The sequence below is a fragment of the Ochotona curzoniae genome, unplaced genomic scaffold (assembly GCF_017591425.1).
Source record: "Ochotona curzoniae isolate NIBS_2020 unplaced genomic scaffold, NIBS_Ocur_1.0 contig_4792, whole genome shotgun sequence".
Taxonomy (NCBI): Eukaryota; Metazoa; Chordata; class Mammalia; order Lagomorpha; family Ochotonidae; genus Ochotona; species Ochotona curzoniae.
Window position 1 is genome coordinate 3,679,404 of NW_024466389.1, and position 18,880 is coordinate 3,698,283.

The 18,880-nt window shown below is 50.4% G+C and overlaps 1 protein-coding gene across 1 annotated transcript; it reads right to left on the reverse strand.

The window, feature by feature from the left end:
- Positions 1–2,009: 2,009 nt before the first annotated feature.
- TNFRSF9 (TNF receptor superfamily member 9) lies at positions 2,010–17,662 on the reverse strand. The gene is made up of 8 exons (XM_040987655.1): positions 17,545–17,662; positions 17,033–17,216; positions 16,235–16,342; positions 15,094–15,231; positions 14,610–14,676; positions 10,037–10,170; positions 9,438–9,572; positions 2,010–2,272 (listed from the first exon to the last, which is right to left on the reverse strand). The coding sequence occupies exons 2-8, from the start codon at positions 17,145–17,147 to the stop codon at positions 2,184–2,186; spliced, it is 786 nt and encodes a 261-aa protein (XP_040843589.1). The 5' UTR covers positions 17,148–17,216; positions 17,545–17,662; the 3' UTR covers positions 2,010–2,183.
- Positions 17,663–18,880: the final 1,218 nt, after the last annotated feature.

Below are 18,880 nucleotides of genomic sequence, written 5' to 3' on the forward strand. Positions count from 1 at the left end.
CCCTGGTTCACCTGCAAGCACAGTAGCCTGCTTGGGGGAAGCCCCCCAGAAGTCACTCCTCACCTGTTGCATTTTCCTTTAGCAGTCTTCCCTCCCACACAACCCTAGACCCCATTTCTCTAGCAATGCAATCTCCCTGCCCCCACTAACGAGCATACAGATACCCAAGCCCCGGCATCTGATGGTGTATTGTGCTGCCCTGGGGCCCTGCCCGAGGCCCAAGACCCCATGTTCCAGTGCGCTGGAGTCTGCCCCCATGTATCTTTCAGAAAAAATAGAATAGGCAACTATGCTGGCATACTAGTATAATTAATACAAATTTGGTATTAACCAGGCCCAGGATGCCCACCAGCTAATTCTCCCAGCAGTGTAACACTTGCCTAGGTACGATGCAATGTAGGCAGCTGCCTGCAGATGGGGTAGAAAGCTTCCCAAGCCAGTGATCTTTCTTGAGTGGGATTTCCTTTCTGTGCAGATGATAGATACGTGCTTTATAGAGTACTGTTTGCTTGTTTATTCTTAAAGCAGGAGAATGGTCACTTTAACATTTTTGTTTACTGCTGTTATTTATTTGTAAGCTCTTCCATGTGCTGGAACACTTCTCAGAAGCTACAAACACCTGGGCTGGACCAGGCAGAAGTCAGGAGCCTGCGGTTCAGCCTCCGTCTCCAGCCTGGGCTGCAGCATGGGGCCGGGATCAGGAGCAGGGCTCTGGATTCGATCCCAGGCACAAAGGTTGGTGGGCGCTCGGGCACCAGGGCACACACTTGCCGAGCCTCACCGAGCTCTGCCCAGCCCTCCACCAACAGGCCAAGGCCCTCTCTCACTGTGGCCCCTGAACATTTCCCCCCCACAGAAACACCTGCTCAGCAACAGCAAAGAGGGAGTCACCCACTTTAGCACCTAGATGCCCCTCCTGGCCAAAGTTCCCATCAGAATGAAACCTTCCACTAAGAAGGAAAACAGAATTATTTTCATAAATAACTTACGTTTGTTTTTGAGCACTTACAAAATGATTCAGCTTATATCTTCCTGAGCATGTTCGCTTAGTTTGGTGTGAATTTCCTAAACTAACCCCAAACTGAATGATTTTATCCTTTCTCAGTTTTTTTTTTAAAAAACTATTTTTTAGGGAAAAAGATGACTCACACTCCAAATTCCTGTTTTTATTTTGTAACTTTTACCAAAATACAATAAAAGGAGTCTACAAAAACGCTCATGAAAAATACGTATTATAAAAAAAAAAACCGCACATGGATGTCAACTTTTTGCTTGAAACCAGGCTCAGCTTTCCACTCTATGTTGCCTGCCTTCAGATCGTGTGCTGGGGTGTAACACAGCCTGTGCCACACACACACAGCTCCCAGCAGGTCAAGAGAGCACGTGGTGGATTTCGTGGGTTTGGAAACCAAGGCCGCGCGAGCCCATGGGCATGGCCCATCTTTTTGTGGATGTGGACAGTGGACACCATGTGGCCACAGCCAAGAGGAGAAACCAGGGGAGAAACTTTAGCTTAAGTGATAACACCTCCCGTCTAATGTATCTGCTCCCCTACCCCCCAAAAATTTAGACAGAACTCAATGCCGTTCATGAGCAGAAGACAGGCAGACACCCCTTCCTCAGCCAGGACAGAAGGAACTCCTTAGTTTGATGGAGTATGTTTCAAAAACCCACAAAACAATCACACACAAAAGCAAGGACAGGCTTTCGCGTCACGCGGCAGGCCCAGCCGGGCGCCAAGCAGCAGGTCAAGCTGAGCAAATCAAAGATGGCAGTGTAGCCGAGACGCCAGCGTCCCACAGCCGAGGGCCTTGTAGGAGGCCCGGCTACTCCGCGCTTCCCACGCAGCTCCGGGCGGCAGAGGGTGGCCCCTGGGCGGGGTCCTGCCCACCATGTCAGGGGCGCAGTGTATTGCAAGCATTTGGTGGAGTGACTCAATGCCTGGAAGATCTATCTCTTTCTCCCTGTGACTCACCTTTCAAATAAATAAGGAAATCTTTAGGGGGGAGAGGACTAGAAAAGCAGAGACACTAGGAAAGTGCCCCTTGCTTCTGTTAACGTGGCACTCAGTCGGAGGCCGGTGGGCTGGCCCGTAGGTGGATGTGGCTAGCTGCGAGGGCGGCTCTCACAGCAGAAAGATGCGGGCACACACTTCACCGCCGCTTCTTCTCTGGATTCCCGTGTCACAGTTCGCAACCTCCCTCCTCTTCCTCCGGAAACTGGCAGCTGCAGGCGTCTTCCTCCTGAGCGGTTTGTACCGGTTTCATAAATGCTAGGGAAACAAGTGGCCAGTGCTCACACATGCTGTTGTCTGTGTTCACGCATTTCCCAGACCAGCCCTACGCAGCAGGCGGGACCAACCTGTTTCAACAACCTCGACCCCCATGCAGGTCACGTCAAAAGCGGCTTTTCCCCGACTTGCCTAAGATGGCTTTCCACCAACAAAACCCTTTATCTTTGAAAAATGCCTGTTTGTGTTTCCTACAGTGGCTTCCAAAAGCCTTGAGCATGAATTGCTACAGCCATACCCCAAATACACCCAAAGTTTCAGCTCCCCAGCACACAGTCCAGTGCTGAGGGCAACTCAGACATAGAGTGTTTCTTTCTATTCTTTCTAATGAAGCGTTTTGGCTTCAAGATTTTTCCACTATCCCCCTTGCTTTAATGTAAGAGTAAGGAAAGGACTGATTTGTGTGTCAGCTTCCAGCTTTGCTGTGCATGTAATGTTCTCGTGTCCTTGTTGAACAGCTGTCCACCTGAAACAAAGGTGGTGGTGGTGGTGGTGGTGGTTGGTCCCCACTGTCACTTGCTTGCTATGTTGAAAGCAACCTCGGGCAGCAGCCGGTGTAGCAGTTAGGATGTCTACTGCAGCGGGTCAGAACGTAATACCCAAAGTGCCTGGATGTAACTCTGTTGATGGGGCCACAGTGAGTTAAGCTCCACCTGCGATGCCAGCATCCCCTGTAGGAGTGCCAGTTGGAGTCCCAGATGCACTTCCGATCCAGTTTCCTGTTAGCACACCTGGCAAGGCAGAGGAGGATGGCCAAAGTCCTCAGTGCCTGCACCCATGTGGGGGACCCAGACGGAGTTCCAGCCTGCTGGCTTTGGTCTGCGCCAGTTCTGACCATTCAGGGGAGTGAATTGGCAGATGAAAGATCTTTCCCCCTCTCTCTCTATTAATTCTTTCAAAAAAAATTTAAAGAACTGAAATAAAGAAATCCACTGTTTTCATAACAGACAGGAAGGCTTCAGTTTGCAAGCCACCGGGGGTAACAATGCAGATGGAAGAATTGCAAAGGAGGATTTTAAGTTTGCTGCCATGAAAGAGCTCCCACCTGCAATTAGCAACATGCTTGGAACAAATGAAAAAAAAATCAAAGATGTAGCAGAGAATCCAGTGTCAATGTGAAGCATGAAAACACTGAACATTCGAAAATGGACTTGATTGCAGGATGAAGAGGAGTGAGGAAAGAATGGTGGGGGATGCCTGGGACGGGGGTGTGGGGCTGTCACTGAGGCTGGGGACCCCCGTCCCGGGTCCCCGAAAGGGAAGGAGAAGAACCAGCCTGATGAAATGTAGCTGGAAAATTGGTGCCTGAAGTGTTCCCAGATCCACCAAAGCTATAAAAACACCTGCCAAGACTGAGCGAACACCAACAGAACAAACCCCAAAAACCAGAGCCCAAGGGAGGCCATGTGACCTGGGCGAGGGGAGTCAAAGCCAAGGACGGCAGGCGTCTCTCGGGGCCCTCGGCACAGTGACTAGGATACTCCTTTGGGCACCTGCACCCTGTATTGGTGCAGTGGGCTCAGTCCCTCTCCACTTCTGACCCAGCTTCCTGCTAACGCACATTCCAGGACATCGGCTGAAGGTCTGAAGGCTCTAGGTCCCTGCCTCCCGTGTGGGAGGCCTGGACTGGCTTCAGCCCAGCCCACCTTTGGGTCAGACAAGGGGACGTGCATCAGTGGGTGGAAGATCTCTGGTCTTTTTCTCTCTGTGTCCCTGCCTTTCAAACAACGTTAAAATAAACAGATGAATTAAATAGATTTTAATTTAGAAAGAAAAATCACGTAAGCCAAAAGGAAGAATCACCATATTTTTTTCTAGAACCGAAAGAAAATAATTATGAACCGAATTTTGGGGCATGAACCGGTACTAGGATACACTCAGATGAATGGAAGGCAGAATTTAACTTCTGCAGATGTACCCGTAAAGAACGGCTGAAAAAGTCTCCGACCATAAAATAAACACGAGAAGAAGGAATGTGAGAACTTCAGGAAGGATGAACCATGGAAAAGCAAATGTATTGATGTTACGTTTCTGGAATTGTCTAAGTCATGTTTGGCAGCTGCAGTAGGAATTATAGCACTGTCAATGTAGTTCCTGATGTCTGTTTATATTTAAGACAAGTACAGATTAGAGGAGGTCCAGGGAGGGCAAAGGTAGGCACCTTCCTGCATTTCCTTTGAGCTGGCCAAGCTGGCATCAGTGAACTGTGACAGATTATGCATTTTGAAATAGAACATATGAAACTAGAAAACTTTCAGAAAATAATTAAGGGACCTGGGACTTGGTGAAGAGATCTCAGACCTTGCTCCCTAAACAATCAATCAATTGATCAAACAATCAATCCATAAAACAAAAGGGCACATTGGACTTCATAAAGTCACAGGGTTCTCTGTGGCAAACCCTGCGAGGAGCATGAAGGGACCAGGTGTTTACAAGCCATGGATCTGACAAAGACTCGCTTCCAAAACATGTAAAACGTTCATGAATCTCATCAATAACAGAACAAAATCTGGTTACAAAAAAAGAGGCAAAAGACATGCAGGAACAGTCCAGTGGCCAAGATATGAAAGGTCCTAACATGTAAAAGGGGACCTCACAGAATCTGTAGGAGGAAAGGGCTAAAGATAAGTTTATTCAGGGGCCCAGCATGACAGCATAGCGGCTAAAGTCCTTGCCTTGAATGCACCGGGATACCATATGGACACCAGTTCTAATCCCAGCAGCCCCGCTTCTCATCCAGCTCCCTGCCTGTGGCCTGGGAAAGCAGCAGAAGATGGTCCAAAGCCTTGGGACCCTGCACCTGCATGGGAGACCTGGAAGAAACTCCTGGCCCCTGGCTTCAGAAGGGCTCAGCTCTGGCCATTGTGGCTACGTGGAGAGTGACCCAGTGGATGGACTATCCTTTTCTCTGTCCTTCCTTCTCTCCATAAATCTGATCTGCTTTTCCAAATAAATAAATAAATAAATAAATAAAATTTTTAAAAAGTTCACAGAAAACAGACATTATGAAAAAGTGCTTGAATTTCCATTTTTGCATAAAAATAAACAAATCTTTCAACTCTACTTTTTACAAACCCTGTGTGTCCTCAGATGGTCCCATTGTATAACAGTCTTAAAATGACCAAAGTACAGAGATGGAAAGCAGACCAGTGGTAGCTGTCGGGGAGGGGTGAGGGAGCAGGTGTGGCAGGGAAGGGGCCATGGGTGGGAGAGCGTGGTGCTGAGGGATGGGAGGGGAGGGCTGCATACTGGTTGTGCAGATGCTGACCCAAATCTGCCCCGGATAAAGGCTGGAGCCATTCACACTCAGTGTGCGGGTCACATTTCTGACTGGTTTTGAAATTGTACACTATGAGCCTTTACTGTCTTTGCAATTTCCTGGAAATTGGCCTAGCTTGGCCTAGCTCTGGCTGTTGGTTGTCTCAGGAGTGAATCTGCAGGTGGAAGATTCTCTCACTCGGTGGTGCTCCACCTTTCAAATAATAAAAATAAAAAGCTCTTTTAAAATGACCTAAAACGTTTAAAAAAAAAACAGGATTACAGGTCCATTGTAATTCCCTAACTACCCATAGATACTTCTGAAAAGCATTTTGTAGAGAACTTGGCTGTGTTCGGGGTGCAATGGGAGGAACAGCGCTTCGCATCAGGGTTCGCAGGCAGCTTTGGGACTCACGTTAAAGATGTGCACCTGACACAGGGAACGGGCACGCAGGCGTGCCAGGAAGGGAGACATGAAGCATTTACGCCCTAGGCGAGAGCCCGCAAATTCACAAGGAAAGCACAGAGTGCCCTGGGGGCGGGGGGAGGGCGGGAAGCTCAAGCCACTCAACCGGGGGGCTTCTCAAAAGAGGACACAAAACACCGGACAGGTGCCTAATGTCCCCACAGGCAAGGAAATGAAAACTAAATGCAGTTAGGGACCAGCATGTGGGAGATCACTTCAGAAGCTCTCGGGACACCTGCATCCCGTATCACAGTGCTTGCTGCTTGCAAGCTGGTCCAAGTCCTTTGGGCCCCTGCGACCCAAATGGGAGACAGAAAAAGCTCCGGGTCCTGGCTTCCGCCCAGCCCCAGCTGTTTGGGAGAGAAGATTAACAGATGCATGATCTCAATCTCTCCCTCCCTTTCAAATAAATATGCAAATCTAATTTAAAAATACCTGCTACTCCACTCCCTATGCCAGCTTCCTGCTGATGGCCCCACGTGAAGTGGCAGATGTGGAATGTGGCCCTGTCACCCAGGTGGGGAAGCTGGGTTACATTCCCACCTCTGCAGCCCTGGCGCCTGGAGAACGAAGCCTGGGGTGGGAGCGCTCTCTTCCTCTCTCTAATAAATAAAAGCTAACAGTTTTAAAAGCGGGTGGCATTTCGCTTAGCCCTGCACTGTAGTGCTGGGTTCAGGAAGTGGCTCTGGCTCCAGACTCTAGCTTCCTGCTACTGCAGACTCTGGAAAAGCAGAAGTGATTCCGCAGGGAGTTCAGTGGGGTCGCCCAGGTCACCCACTCCTGGCTCCTGGCTCCAGCTCAGGTCTAGCTCAGCATGGGAAGGATTTCAGGACTAAAACAAAATGTAAGAGGTGTACGTCTGTCTCTGTGTGTGTCTCTCAAATCTAAAAAAAGAAAAAAAAAACCCACAAAACCACAAAGAGACACAACATCCTCCCATCACACAGCTAAAAATAGTGCGACAAGGGATGGGCTTGGGGCACCCGTACATCATCCCGGGGCTCGGGGTTCCAGTCCTAGCTCTTGTTTCCAGCTTCCCTCCAGTATTCCTGTGAGGTGGCAGGAAATGGCTCAGGGCTTGGCCACCCATGCAGGAGACCCGGATGGAGCTTGGGGCTTCTGACCAGGGTCTGGTCCAGCCTCAGCTGCTATAGGCATTTGGGAAATGACCCTTCTCTGTCTCTTCCTGCATGGTAGTCTCAGGTTCCAAAACAAAGACAGGCTGCGTGGACCCTGGTACGTAGACCAAAGTCTTTCAGCACTGTTATCTGGAGTAGCCCTGACCATGTCCCTCAGCGTCAGCATGGGGCAACACACAGACCACTCATCCAGCAGAACACACGGCAACAAAGCCAACTGCAGCCTGTGCCTCCCACGCCGCCCCATGAGGCCATGTTATTGGGCAGCAAAACTACAAAGTCGAGCAAGGAAGTGGACACTGGGAAACACTGGATGTGGTTAGTAGCTGTGGGAGGGAGGGTGCTGACCTGGAAGTGGTGACCTGGAGGTGGTGTGACCTGGAAGTGGTATGCCATGGGCTCCCCAGAGCAGATCATGTCCCATATCTCACTCTGGATGGGTTCGTGTAGATGTTCAATGGGAGGGGGATGGGGTGAGCCTTTTCTGAATTTTTTTGAAGATTCATTTATTTTACTTGAAAGTCAGACATACAGAGAGACAGAAAGAGTGGTCTTCCATGTGCTAGTTCAATCCCCCCAGATGGTTGCGACAGTCAGAGCTGGGGCCTCCCACAGCGTGCAGGAACCCAAGACTTGGGCCGTCCTCTGCTGCTTCTCCACACAGTAATAGGAAGCAGCTGGGACTCAGAAGTGGAGCAGCCAGGACTCAAACCGGCAGCTATATGGAATGCTGGCACCATGGGCATAGAATTAGCCTGCTACCCCATTGCATTAGGCCCTTCTCAATTTTTAAAATTGGTTTATTTGAGAAAAAAGAGATAAGCAAGAGAGAAAGAATGCTGCCATCTGTAAGTTCACTTCCTAAATGCCCACAATGGACAGGGCAGGGCCAGCCCTGAAGCCAAGAGTTAAAACCACTACCCCAGGCTCCCACGTGGACAGCAGGAACCCGGCTGCCAGCTGTCCCTGATGCCTGCCAGGGTCTGCATTAGCAGGATGCACAGGGACCCGTCATGGGACGTGGGCATCTTAACTGCTCACCCAACAGTAGCTTGCAAACTTCACATCTATGCATCTTTGTATCACAACATGAAAGGTTATACACTATTTTTCAAGGAAGCTGTAAGTGAATTACTGTAGTACGTTTTTAGATAAGACTTGGGGTTTTCCTGCAAACCATTTGAACAACTTCTAGAAGGACAGCTTTGCCATCACAAAGTAGCTCCTCTACATGAGCTGTCCTGCTAAGTGCAGGTCTTGTCCTCCACTCAGATATAGGAACAGTCTTTCCCGACTCTGCCATAAACACTAACAGCTCTCATGCTGACTCACCCCAGCCCTGCATTCCTTACCTGACTCTTGTTTGAATGAACAAACGAAAGCAGTTTCTGAAATCTCTCATCGTGTGATCATAATCCATCTCATGAAGTCCGCTTCCAAACCCTCCCAGGGTCCTGTGCCTTCCTCAGGGATGAATCTTGACTCAGGTGAACGGCGTTTACCACCCAGAGGAGCAGTGTGGGGTTGAGAGCTGGGGAGAATTCCTCTATAGGCACACACAGACACACACACACACACACACACACACACACACACACACACACACACACAGAGGCATGTGTGGTGGCCCTAACTGCTATTGCGCCTGAATGCTAGGGTGTGCTCTGCCACATCCAGGCTTTCTCTGCCCCAGCACTACTGGCATTTGGGGTTGCATCACTCTTTGTTGGGGGCAGGTGCACTGCAGAAGTGCAGCAACATCCCTAGCTCCCACCCACTAGGTACCAATGGCACACCATTATGATCATGCACCACCATGACCATGTACCACCATGACCACCATGACCAACGTGACCACCCACCATTATCACCATCCACCACCATCACCACCATGACCATCCACCACCATGACCATCACCGCCAACACCAACATGATGATCTACCACCATCACCATCCACCACTATCACCAGCCACCACCATGACCATCCACCACCCTGATCACCACCACCATGACCATCACCGCCATCACCAACATGACGATCTACCACCATCACCATCCACCACCATGACCATCTACCACTGCCTAATGTCTCCATTGTGACCACCACAACTGTGGCCTGTGATCCCATAACTATTTTTGTTGCCACATGTTTCCTGACCTTAGGAATGTCCTTGTTCCCAGCCATTTTTTGTAATTTAATCGTATATATTCCTTTATACCATGAAAACCCCTGCCTGGTTTTTTTAGATAAGACTTGTCTCCCACGGGTACATGGGCCTTACGTTGTTTGAGCAGGTACAGGAGTTTCTTTCTGCTCCGTTTGGCCAGGGAGAAGTGGAGCACGAGGAAGAAGAGCAGGAAGAGCATGGCAGCCCACGTCAGTGTCAGCAGGAAGGTGAACATCTGCGGACTGTGCCCTGTGAAGTGGAAGACAGGCAAGATGGACACACACACTCGTGCTTTCCCGGCATACTGCCAAGCAGGAAGGGAGCAGGCTTGGTTGTTTCCAACCTGCTAATTTAGTAAACTTACACAATTAAAAGGAAAAAAGACCTGGTAGTATTCATACAAGCCCACGCCAATGAAGTGGCAAGGTGCTCCTGGCGTACAGGAAATAGAGGACTCGCTCACCTCCTACCTTGGCATTTATTAGTAACTAATAAAAAGGGGTCCTGTAATCACCCTCCTCACCCTGTCCCCTGGGTTGCTGCTCCACTTCACTCTGGGACTGAATGCCAAAGCCCTGAGAGAAAACAAGGCACTCTGAAGGCGGGGTCAGAGGGCAGTGGAGGAGAGGTGCAACTGCAAATGGAGACAGATCAGATACCCACTGCAGTAGTCATGACACAGTCACTTGATTGAAGAGCGAGAAAGCAGCTACCTGGCTCTCCTGTTGCAGGTGCAGGCACAGTGGCAGAGGTGGTACCCGGAGAGGAGCCGGTCAAAGTCAGCCCGCAGACCACATCGTTGACATTCGTCCCCTTCACAAGCACAGACTTTCCCTCCGAAGAGCAGCTTAACAAGATCAAGGAAAATAGTGCAAATGAGTAAAACGCAGAGGATTTCAAACAAAACCCTTTGATATTCGCTACCAATGGAGCAGCTGGGGGATGCTGATCTGTGGGTCTGGTCTCTGGCTCCTCCAGTGTCCACTCGGTGTTCAAAGTTGCAGCCCACCTCTCCACTTCCTAACTGGACTCTTCTTTCTTCCCTGCTCAGGGAGCCACCTGGCCTTCTGCTGTGCCCTTCTCACCTGCAACACCTTAAGCATGTTTGACTATCTCGGGCACGTAGAAAGGATGGCATTACATTATGAATTTTGATATTAGCATCAAAAAGATCAGGGTGGAGCCTGGGCCTGCCGCATAGCAGATGACCTCGGGCAAGTGAAGCGCTCGGTTCTCTCCTCTGCTAAATGAGAAAGTGTACAGGCTGCTGGGACAACAGTGAGGAATGAATGAACGTCTGTTCTTTTGTGTGGCTGTCACACTCGACGGCTGCTTTCATTATCTTCACTCCCACCTCTCTCATCACATCATCACTGTCACCTTCATCACCACCACCATCATTCTCATCAATATCACCATCCTCCTCACTCACTCACGCCATCATTCTCATGATGTCATCATCACCATCCCCCAACAACACCAACAGCATATCATCACTGTCATCACCACCATCACGACCGTCGGAACCATCGTCACCTTCACTGTCACCCAGTTCCCCACCATCACCACCCTCCTCCTGCCTGTCGTCATTGCCACCGTCACACCATCATCATCGTCACCATCGTAGGCTTTATCGTCGCCATCATTCTCCTCACCATCATTATCAACACGGTCATCGTATTCATCAGCACTAAGGCTGCTGGGTCTTTTTCCTGGCCGCTTTACCATGTCTCAACACACCCTCCAGAGCCTAGCTCACACCGGCTCTCCGCAGATGCATTTGTAAACTCTGAGCAATTGGTACTGAGAGACTTTTCACAAAAACGAGTTTATCACAAACCAATGCACTTTTAAAGCATAACAAAAAATTCTTAGAAGAAAAATCAAATGAAAAAGAAACAAGGGCACAGAAAAGGTAGGCCTTAGCACCCCTGGCACATGTGAAATTTGGGTCTGGGAGTGGGCCTGGTGGGGAACCCTGGGGAACTGCTCTGGTGGGCCATCACTCCTACCGGTGAACACGTGAGTCAGGCATGGGTGTGGATCAGGTCAGGCAGGGCTGCTTCAGTTAGGTTGGCTCTGGGTGGGGGCAGACTGGGCAGCACCAGGAAAAACAATGTCACACCGGCACATGCAGGAGCCAGGATGGGCTGCGGGCTATGTGGGCGAGAATAGGCTGTCACATCTACTGGTCTACATGAAAGCCAGGGATAGGGGCAGTCTGTGCAGGGCTAGGCTGCAGCAACCACCAGTGAAAGTTGAAGCTGCAGATGGGGTGGGCCAGGCCAGGCTGCAGCATGCGATGGCAAAGGCTAAGAAGGGTGATGGATTATGCCAGGCTTAGTCAGAGCAATCACTGGCATGCACAAGATCTGTGGCTGGGAGCAAGCCTAGTTGGGGAGCTAAGGGGATGCCCCAGCTGGGCTGTGGTTCCCGCTAGTGAACATAAGAGCTGGAATGGGGCAGTGAACTGCACTGGACATGGCTGTAGTATCCCATGGCATGGGGTGGACTGTGTCTGAGGTATGCTAGACTGGGCTAGGCTCTCATATCCACTGGTGTCTGCAAGAGCCAGGGTAGGGATGGGACAGGCTATGCTAGGTCTCAGGACCCACTGAACCATTTGAGAGCTGGGTCTAGGGGTGGGCCAGAAAGGGCTGAGCTGTAGCACCCAACAGTAAGAGCCAGAATGGGTGTGGACTGTTTGAGCAAGGCCGCTGTACCTGCAGGACAGGGTGTGGGCCAAGAATCTACCAGTGCATGAGATCTGCCAGAGGAAGGTGGCCTGATAGAGGAGCATGGGGAACTCCTCTGTTAGGACACAGTCCCTGAAGGTGAGCACAAGAACCAAGGCTGGGGCAGGCCAGACTAGGCCACGTTACAGTACCAGCCAGCATAAGTGTGGGTCAGTTCTGGGGGAGGGCCAGGCTAGGCCAGTTCATAACACCCACTGGCACATGTGAGAACCAGGATGGGGTACAACACAGGCAGGGTAGGACCATAACACCAGCCAGTTCATACAGAGCTGGGTGTGGGTGCTGATTGGGCTGGGCTAGGCTGTAGCGTCTGCCAGCATGAGCTGGAACTGGGGCAGGCAGGGCTGAGCCAGACCACAGTACCTGCTGGTGAATGCTGAAGTGAGGTGGTCCATGCCAGACTGATGCACAGCTCCCAATAGCACATTAGCAGCCCAGTAGGGGAGCTGTGAGGGTTCCCCCTGCTGGGCCACTGCTCCTGCTGGTGAGAGTAAAAACTCAGATGGGCAGGACTACAAAGCCCACTGGTGTGCATGTGAGCTGGGTAAGGACAGCCAGACTGGGCTAAGCGACCACATCCACTGGTACACGCATGAGTCAGAGCAAGTACAAGGTGGCTGGGTTTGCCAGAGCATCAGTTAGCAGGATCCGGGACTGGAGGCAAGTCCTGTCAAGCTAAACCTAGAACCACTTGTGAAGTATAAGATCTGAAGCTGAGAGTGGACCAAGTAGGAAAATTGTGAGCACTTCTCTGATGGGCTGCAGCTCCCACCAGTGAGCATGGGAACCAATGCTGAGGGTGGCCTCGCTGGACAGGCAGTAGCACCTGCCAGCATGAGTGTGAGCTGGACAGTGGCTCAGTTAAGCTGAGCTAGGCTCCAACACCCACCAATGTGTGTAAGAGGCAAGTGGGATGCTGGGCAGACTGGCACATCCCTGCATATACCAGCATTCATAGGAATCGAGGCTGGCAGCAGGCCTGGTGGGGCTTCTGGGGTCACTCCGACTAGGCTGCAGTTTCCACTGGTGTGCATGAGGGCCAAGTGTATGGTGGGCAGGGCTGGGCCGGGCCTCAGCATCCACTGGTTTGTATGTGAGATGGAGCTGTGGGCAGAAGTGACCAGGCAACTGCAACTACCAGTGTGTATGTGCGGGCTGATATGGATGATGCGCTGAGCCAGACCCACAATGGCTGGCACACACACGAGTCAGGTCCGAGGGCACCTCTGGTGAGGTTTCTTTGGGGAACCCCCCGACTGGATTACTGAATTCAAAATTCCTAACAGAGGGAATATCACAATGTTGTGGAGTGCATGTGTCAGAACTGGGTCTCCTATGGTTGAAGTCTGTACAGCAGACAACATGCCCAGATACACACTGGGGACATGAGAACCAGTTCCTTGAGACCTGCAGAGGGCATCTAGTACCATGGAGGGCAGAACAAATTGGACAGCTCTCCTGGTCAAGCTTTGACAGCAAGTACCCAGGCAAGTAGAGACTTAAGGTGGACCGTGTCAGCCAATGGACCTTGGAAAGATTTCCTCAACCTTGGAGGAATGAAATCAATAACATCTCAGAGCTATCAAAACCACTTAGGCAGTACCCCCAGAACATGCTCCACACAGGGGTCCCGGGGATGATACTTGGTAGCCATTCCCCAATCCCAGGTACTAACACAGTGGGTTGCTGAAAGCAGCCCTCTCCCCTTCTCTTCTCTCTTTTCCCAGATACAGTAATAATAATAAAAAAAATGATATTAAGGGAATTGTATCACCCACTTTCCCCATTCCTTGACCCTCACCACCCTAAGCAATGGTCCACATAGACACGCATCTTTCTCAACTATGTAAACATAATCAAAAATAAAATGAAGTATTATTTTTAAAAGAAGAAGAAGTAAAAAGAAAATGTGAGGCCCAGATATTGAGTACTTAGGATCACAGCTCACATAACTGTGCCAATGTGCCTTAAGGGCTTATTCCTTAGGCTCACTCTTTGTACCTGTACAGGTGTGATGGCAGAGCAGCAAGTGGCTCACAGGCCAGCACCTGTCCACGGCACACAGCGAGCAGCTCGGGCTTAGACCCAGCTTGCACTCTCACTGTCTTGCACTCCATGGGCTTGTTTGCCATCTGTGGTGGGGTACACCAGAGTGCACGGCACATTCTGCAACGTGAGAATCACACTAGCCCCTTGTTCTGTGTCGTTCTCAGGGATGGCATGGAATACCTGAGAACTGGCCAGTCAGTGGTGCAGGGAGAGGCAGCCACAAAAATGAGAAGGAAACAGGAAACAGACCAATGGCGGCGGAAGAGGGCATAGGGTCCCTGGAAATGCTCTGGAAGAATTTCTGGGTTGCCTGCCGACAGCGCACGGGCCACTGTGGCCTCCCCAGCCCCGCCTCCCTGCTAAAGCTGCTGAAGGCCTAGAGCTTCAGTCTCTCTTTGTTCTGAAAAAAGCTGAACTCCGACTCTTCATTACACAAGCAGAAGGGAATTCACATTTGTCAGTAAAAGGAAGGAATACGTACTTGGTCCAGGGCCGACAGATGCTGCCTTTCTGGTTGTTAAACGTGCCAGTGCGACAGTCTCTGCAACCTTGCAAGAAAAGCAAAGCAGCCACAGGGTGAACATTCCCCCCGTTTCAAAACCGCTCCTACAACGGACGTAGAACAGTCATTACAGCACCCGACCTGCACTAACTGTTCATCAGCTCTTACAATGAAACCCCAGGATTGTTTTTCTTCTAATGGTATGTCAAGTGTTTTATATGCCTAGAGATGTAAGGATGCATGGCTCTAGGGATTAATAAAAGTTCTAGTTTCAAGAAAAGTCCATGTCTGAAAAAATAATGGAAATTAAAGTGATACTATCAGTACCTGACTCATTGATTCATTGCTTATCATTTAAAGGCTCTGCAAATCCATTTTGTATTTCCTTCCTGAAGAATCAAGACCCAAGCTACTGATAAGTTTACCCAATGAACTTGAGCTACATTAAGAGGAGAAAGCCTACCTTCTTTTGTAAGTTCTTGACCTTGGCCACAATCTTGTTCACACATATGGCATTCTGGCCCCAAGCAGTGGTACCCAGCGATGCACTCACACTCGGTGTTGCTGGTGGGAGAGCAGGCCGTCTTGGTCCTAAAAACACCTGCAAAAACCCCAACATGGAATGACCTTGACCTGCCTCCCTGTGAAGCAAATTTTCATAAAGGTGAGGCTCACTCTCCTTGCAGTGTTCCTATTGACTTTTGGACATAGCATTTACTTCTAAGTCTCTGTGAAGCCCTTTTGACACTTTCCAGTCAGCTTCTCTCCCAGGACGTCTGCTTGGCCCAGTGGTTCAGACACCAGTTAAGACACCCATGTCCACATTAAAGTGCCTGTGTTAGAGTCAGTCCCAGCTCGGCTCCCAACATCCAGTCTCCTGCAAATGCATGACCCAGGAGGCAGTGGTGATGGCTCAAGGGATTGGATTCCTGTTAGTCACGTGGGAGACACAGGGACTGAGTTCCCAGCTCCCAGCTCCTAGCTCCAGCCTGGCCCAACACTATGGTGAGTATCTGGGGCAGTGACCAGTGTGTAAGAGACCTCTCTCTGCCTCTCTCTCTTTCTCTCTCTGAAACAAAGAGATAAATGTAAAATGTTTACTCCCAGTGCAGGCATTACTGCACAGCAGGTACACCTACAGTCCAGTTGCTTGTCTTTCAGCAGAGCTCCCTGGAATGTGCTTGAGAAGCAGCAGACGATGGCTGAAGCACCTGAGTCCTTGCCACCCACGTGACAGACTCAGCCTGCCACATCCCTGCCTGTTGTGGCCACTGGAGAGTGGACCAGTGGACGGAAGATTATCTATCCACCCTGCGTCATCCATCCATCTCTCTTTCTGTGTCACTGATTTTGATATGTAAATAAACCTAAAAACTTCATTCTCACCCTCCCAAAAGAACCTCTCTCCTCAAACAAATGTTTCCACTAACATTTAACATTTAACAAGCTCGATCCACAAATAATTGCACTTACACTGTTTGACTAGACCTGTCTGCTGGCAGAGGAATCAGTACTGCTAATGCCAGATTTTCACTGGAGATAGTAAAGAGGGAATAAGCCATATTGTTCCTGGGAAAGAACAGCACATCTTTTCCAAATCATACCTTCGCAGCTCCTGCAGAGCTCACAGCTTCTCTGTTCACTGTCACAGGGGGCGCCGCTGGGAGGGCAGGGAGCGAAAATTCGATGGCTGCTTTTCCCACAGAAGGTGCCTAAGAAAGGCGGATAATGGCTGTGCATGATGGACAGTGGACAACCATGACCCGAAATCGCATGAGGTTTGCAAGAAGATGAGAACGTAAATGAATGACTCATCATCTGGACATCACAGTGATAGGCATCGTGTTGACTGCCTTTTTGAAGTTACACATGATGTGCAGGATTCTGCTTAGCCTAGCCACGGACTTAGAAACACGTGTATGTGATAACCAAATCAGTGAGAAAATATTCTCATTCTCTACTGAGGAAAACATAATGGTGTTCTGTCTGCATCAACCCAGGAGCCCAAGGTGAAGAGCTCCCCTGGGAGCTCAGAGGCCCTCGGTGGTTTCCTAGAGTTCACACCAGTCTCTCCTACTGTGGCATCCTGTGCACCTGCTGGTCCCTGCTGTGCCAGGTCAGAGTACGGGGGCTTGAACTCAAAACCAACATTTACTTGGGTCTTGCACTGTGCCCTATGTCCCTTTAGGGAACCCCGACCCCTGAGGTCCATTGAGACAGACAGGTTCTCTCATGATATCCAAATGACAAAGTCCAGGCACAGGAGGTTAAATGACACAGCCAGCATGCAGCACCCAGCAAACACATCGAAATGAATGAAGAAAAACTCACGTGGCTGGATGGACCGACTGAGCCAAGGTTTCAACAGAGTAGACCGGGGCACCCAATAGGCTGGTACTCACCAGCTGGACAGTTCGCACAGGGATCCTGCATTGGTCTTGTTCTCTCCAAGTTCATGATCAGCAGCACAGTAGTCACCATGTTGTAGTAGCCACTTCTCATCATGGGATCTTGCATGGATGGGATAGGAGCAGAGCAGATTCCCAAAGAATTTTAACCAAAAGAGATGGACTCAGAAATACCACTCTGCGAAAGGCAAACATTCCCAAGGTGAGATGGTCTCCCACCGCCACCCCATCGCGATCGCAGCCCCCTCAGACGAACACCACGTGGCTAAAGTGCTGAGGACCCTCTAGGCGCCATCCCTTACCACACTTGTCTTAAGTGCAGACAGGGACTTGCCTCACTGCAAAACCAGAGTGCCAACGTCTCCACTGCCAGGCTCTTGACTGTGATAGGCAACGAAGAGAACATGTGTGGATGGGAAGAAGGACAAGCACTGTGCCCACCAGCCCAGGTCCTGTCCTCCCTGCCACCTTGGACCCCTCACCTCATCTGCCCCACATGGACAAACCTTGAGCTCTCACGATTGCAGCTGCTTGCTCTGCAGTCTCAGGCTCAGAGGGCTGTAGGACCAACCCTGCAGTTGATGACTCAGCCGGGGCGGAGCCTCGCGGGAAAGCCCCACAGCGATTTCCTCCTGTGAAGTGGTTCCTTTGACTCTTGCTGACCCCCAAAATCCCCAGGAACTCCCAAGTCCCTTGGATGATAATGGCACTAGTGACCGCTTCTTGGAAGGGCTCTTTGATGTCTGGGACATTTCCCAGAGGACTTTGGGAACAGAATTTTGTCACTTAAAATCTATGGCAAAACTTTGTAGTATGTCCTTTAAAATACTCGAGAGGAAATAAGCTTCTAAAGGAAGAGGGGTATTTTTGTGGTGTGCTAACCCCCAGCTCCATGGTCTTGGTGGCACTTTAGCTGCCCTCCCTTAGGTACAGTTGAGGTAGTGGGCACCAGACCCACTTCCCAGTGCATGGCATCCTCGAAAGAGCTCTGGGCACTGCAGCCGCTGCTGGCACTACTGGGGCATACCATGCGAACCAGCCACTGGAGCCTGCAGGTCTGGGGCTGGCGTGGGCCAGGACTGCTAGGAATTCCCACCATGCTCCTGGCTGTGCAGGGCATATGAGATTGGAAGATGGAGAAATGGAGACCAGAGAAGTGTAGCATTTGTGAGTGGAGGTGAAATCTCTGAGGGATTTGGCAAAACAATAATATCAAATTTTAAAGCATTCCTATTTACTTGAAAAGAACAGAGAGAAACAGAACTTCTACTTGCTGGTTCACTCCCCGGATGCCCACAAGAGTTGTGGCTGGAAACTATCCAGGGCTCTCGCCTAGGAGGCAGAAACCCAAGCATTTGAACCGAACCGTGGCTGTCCCCAAGGTCTGCCTCAGCAGGAAGTTGGGCTCGGGAGCTGGAGGCAGGCAGCAAGCCTGGGTGCTCTGCCGTGGGATGCAGGGGTCTTAAATGAACACCAGTTCCTGCAAGCTGTTTTGAAAAAGATGTGGAGGAGGAAGGATTAGGAGTGGGGAGGACAAGAAAGATGGAAGAAGAAGGGAGAAGAGAGGAGAGGAGCAGGAGGAAGCTGGGCAGACCGGCTGAGCACAGAGTGGCCAAGACCCACAGAGGACAAGCAGGGGGCTCGGTGGGAGGTGTGGGCTTCAGAAACCATGGTGATTAAAACAGAGGGTTTTCCATGAGACTCCAAATAGACAAGAACAGTTTTTACCCTAGAACAATGGGGGGCTTGCATCAGGCAGTAAGAGAGAATGGGCTGCTTACTGCTGAACACCTGCCACACGCTAACCCTGCACTGACATGCTCCCATCATGCCATTCTCCTC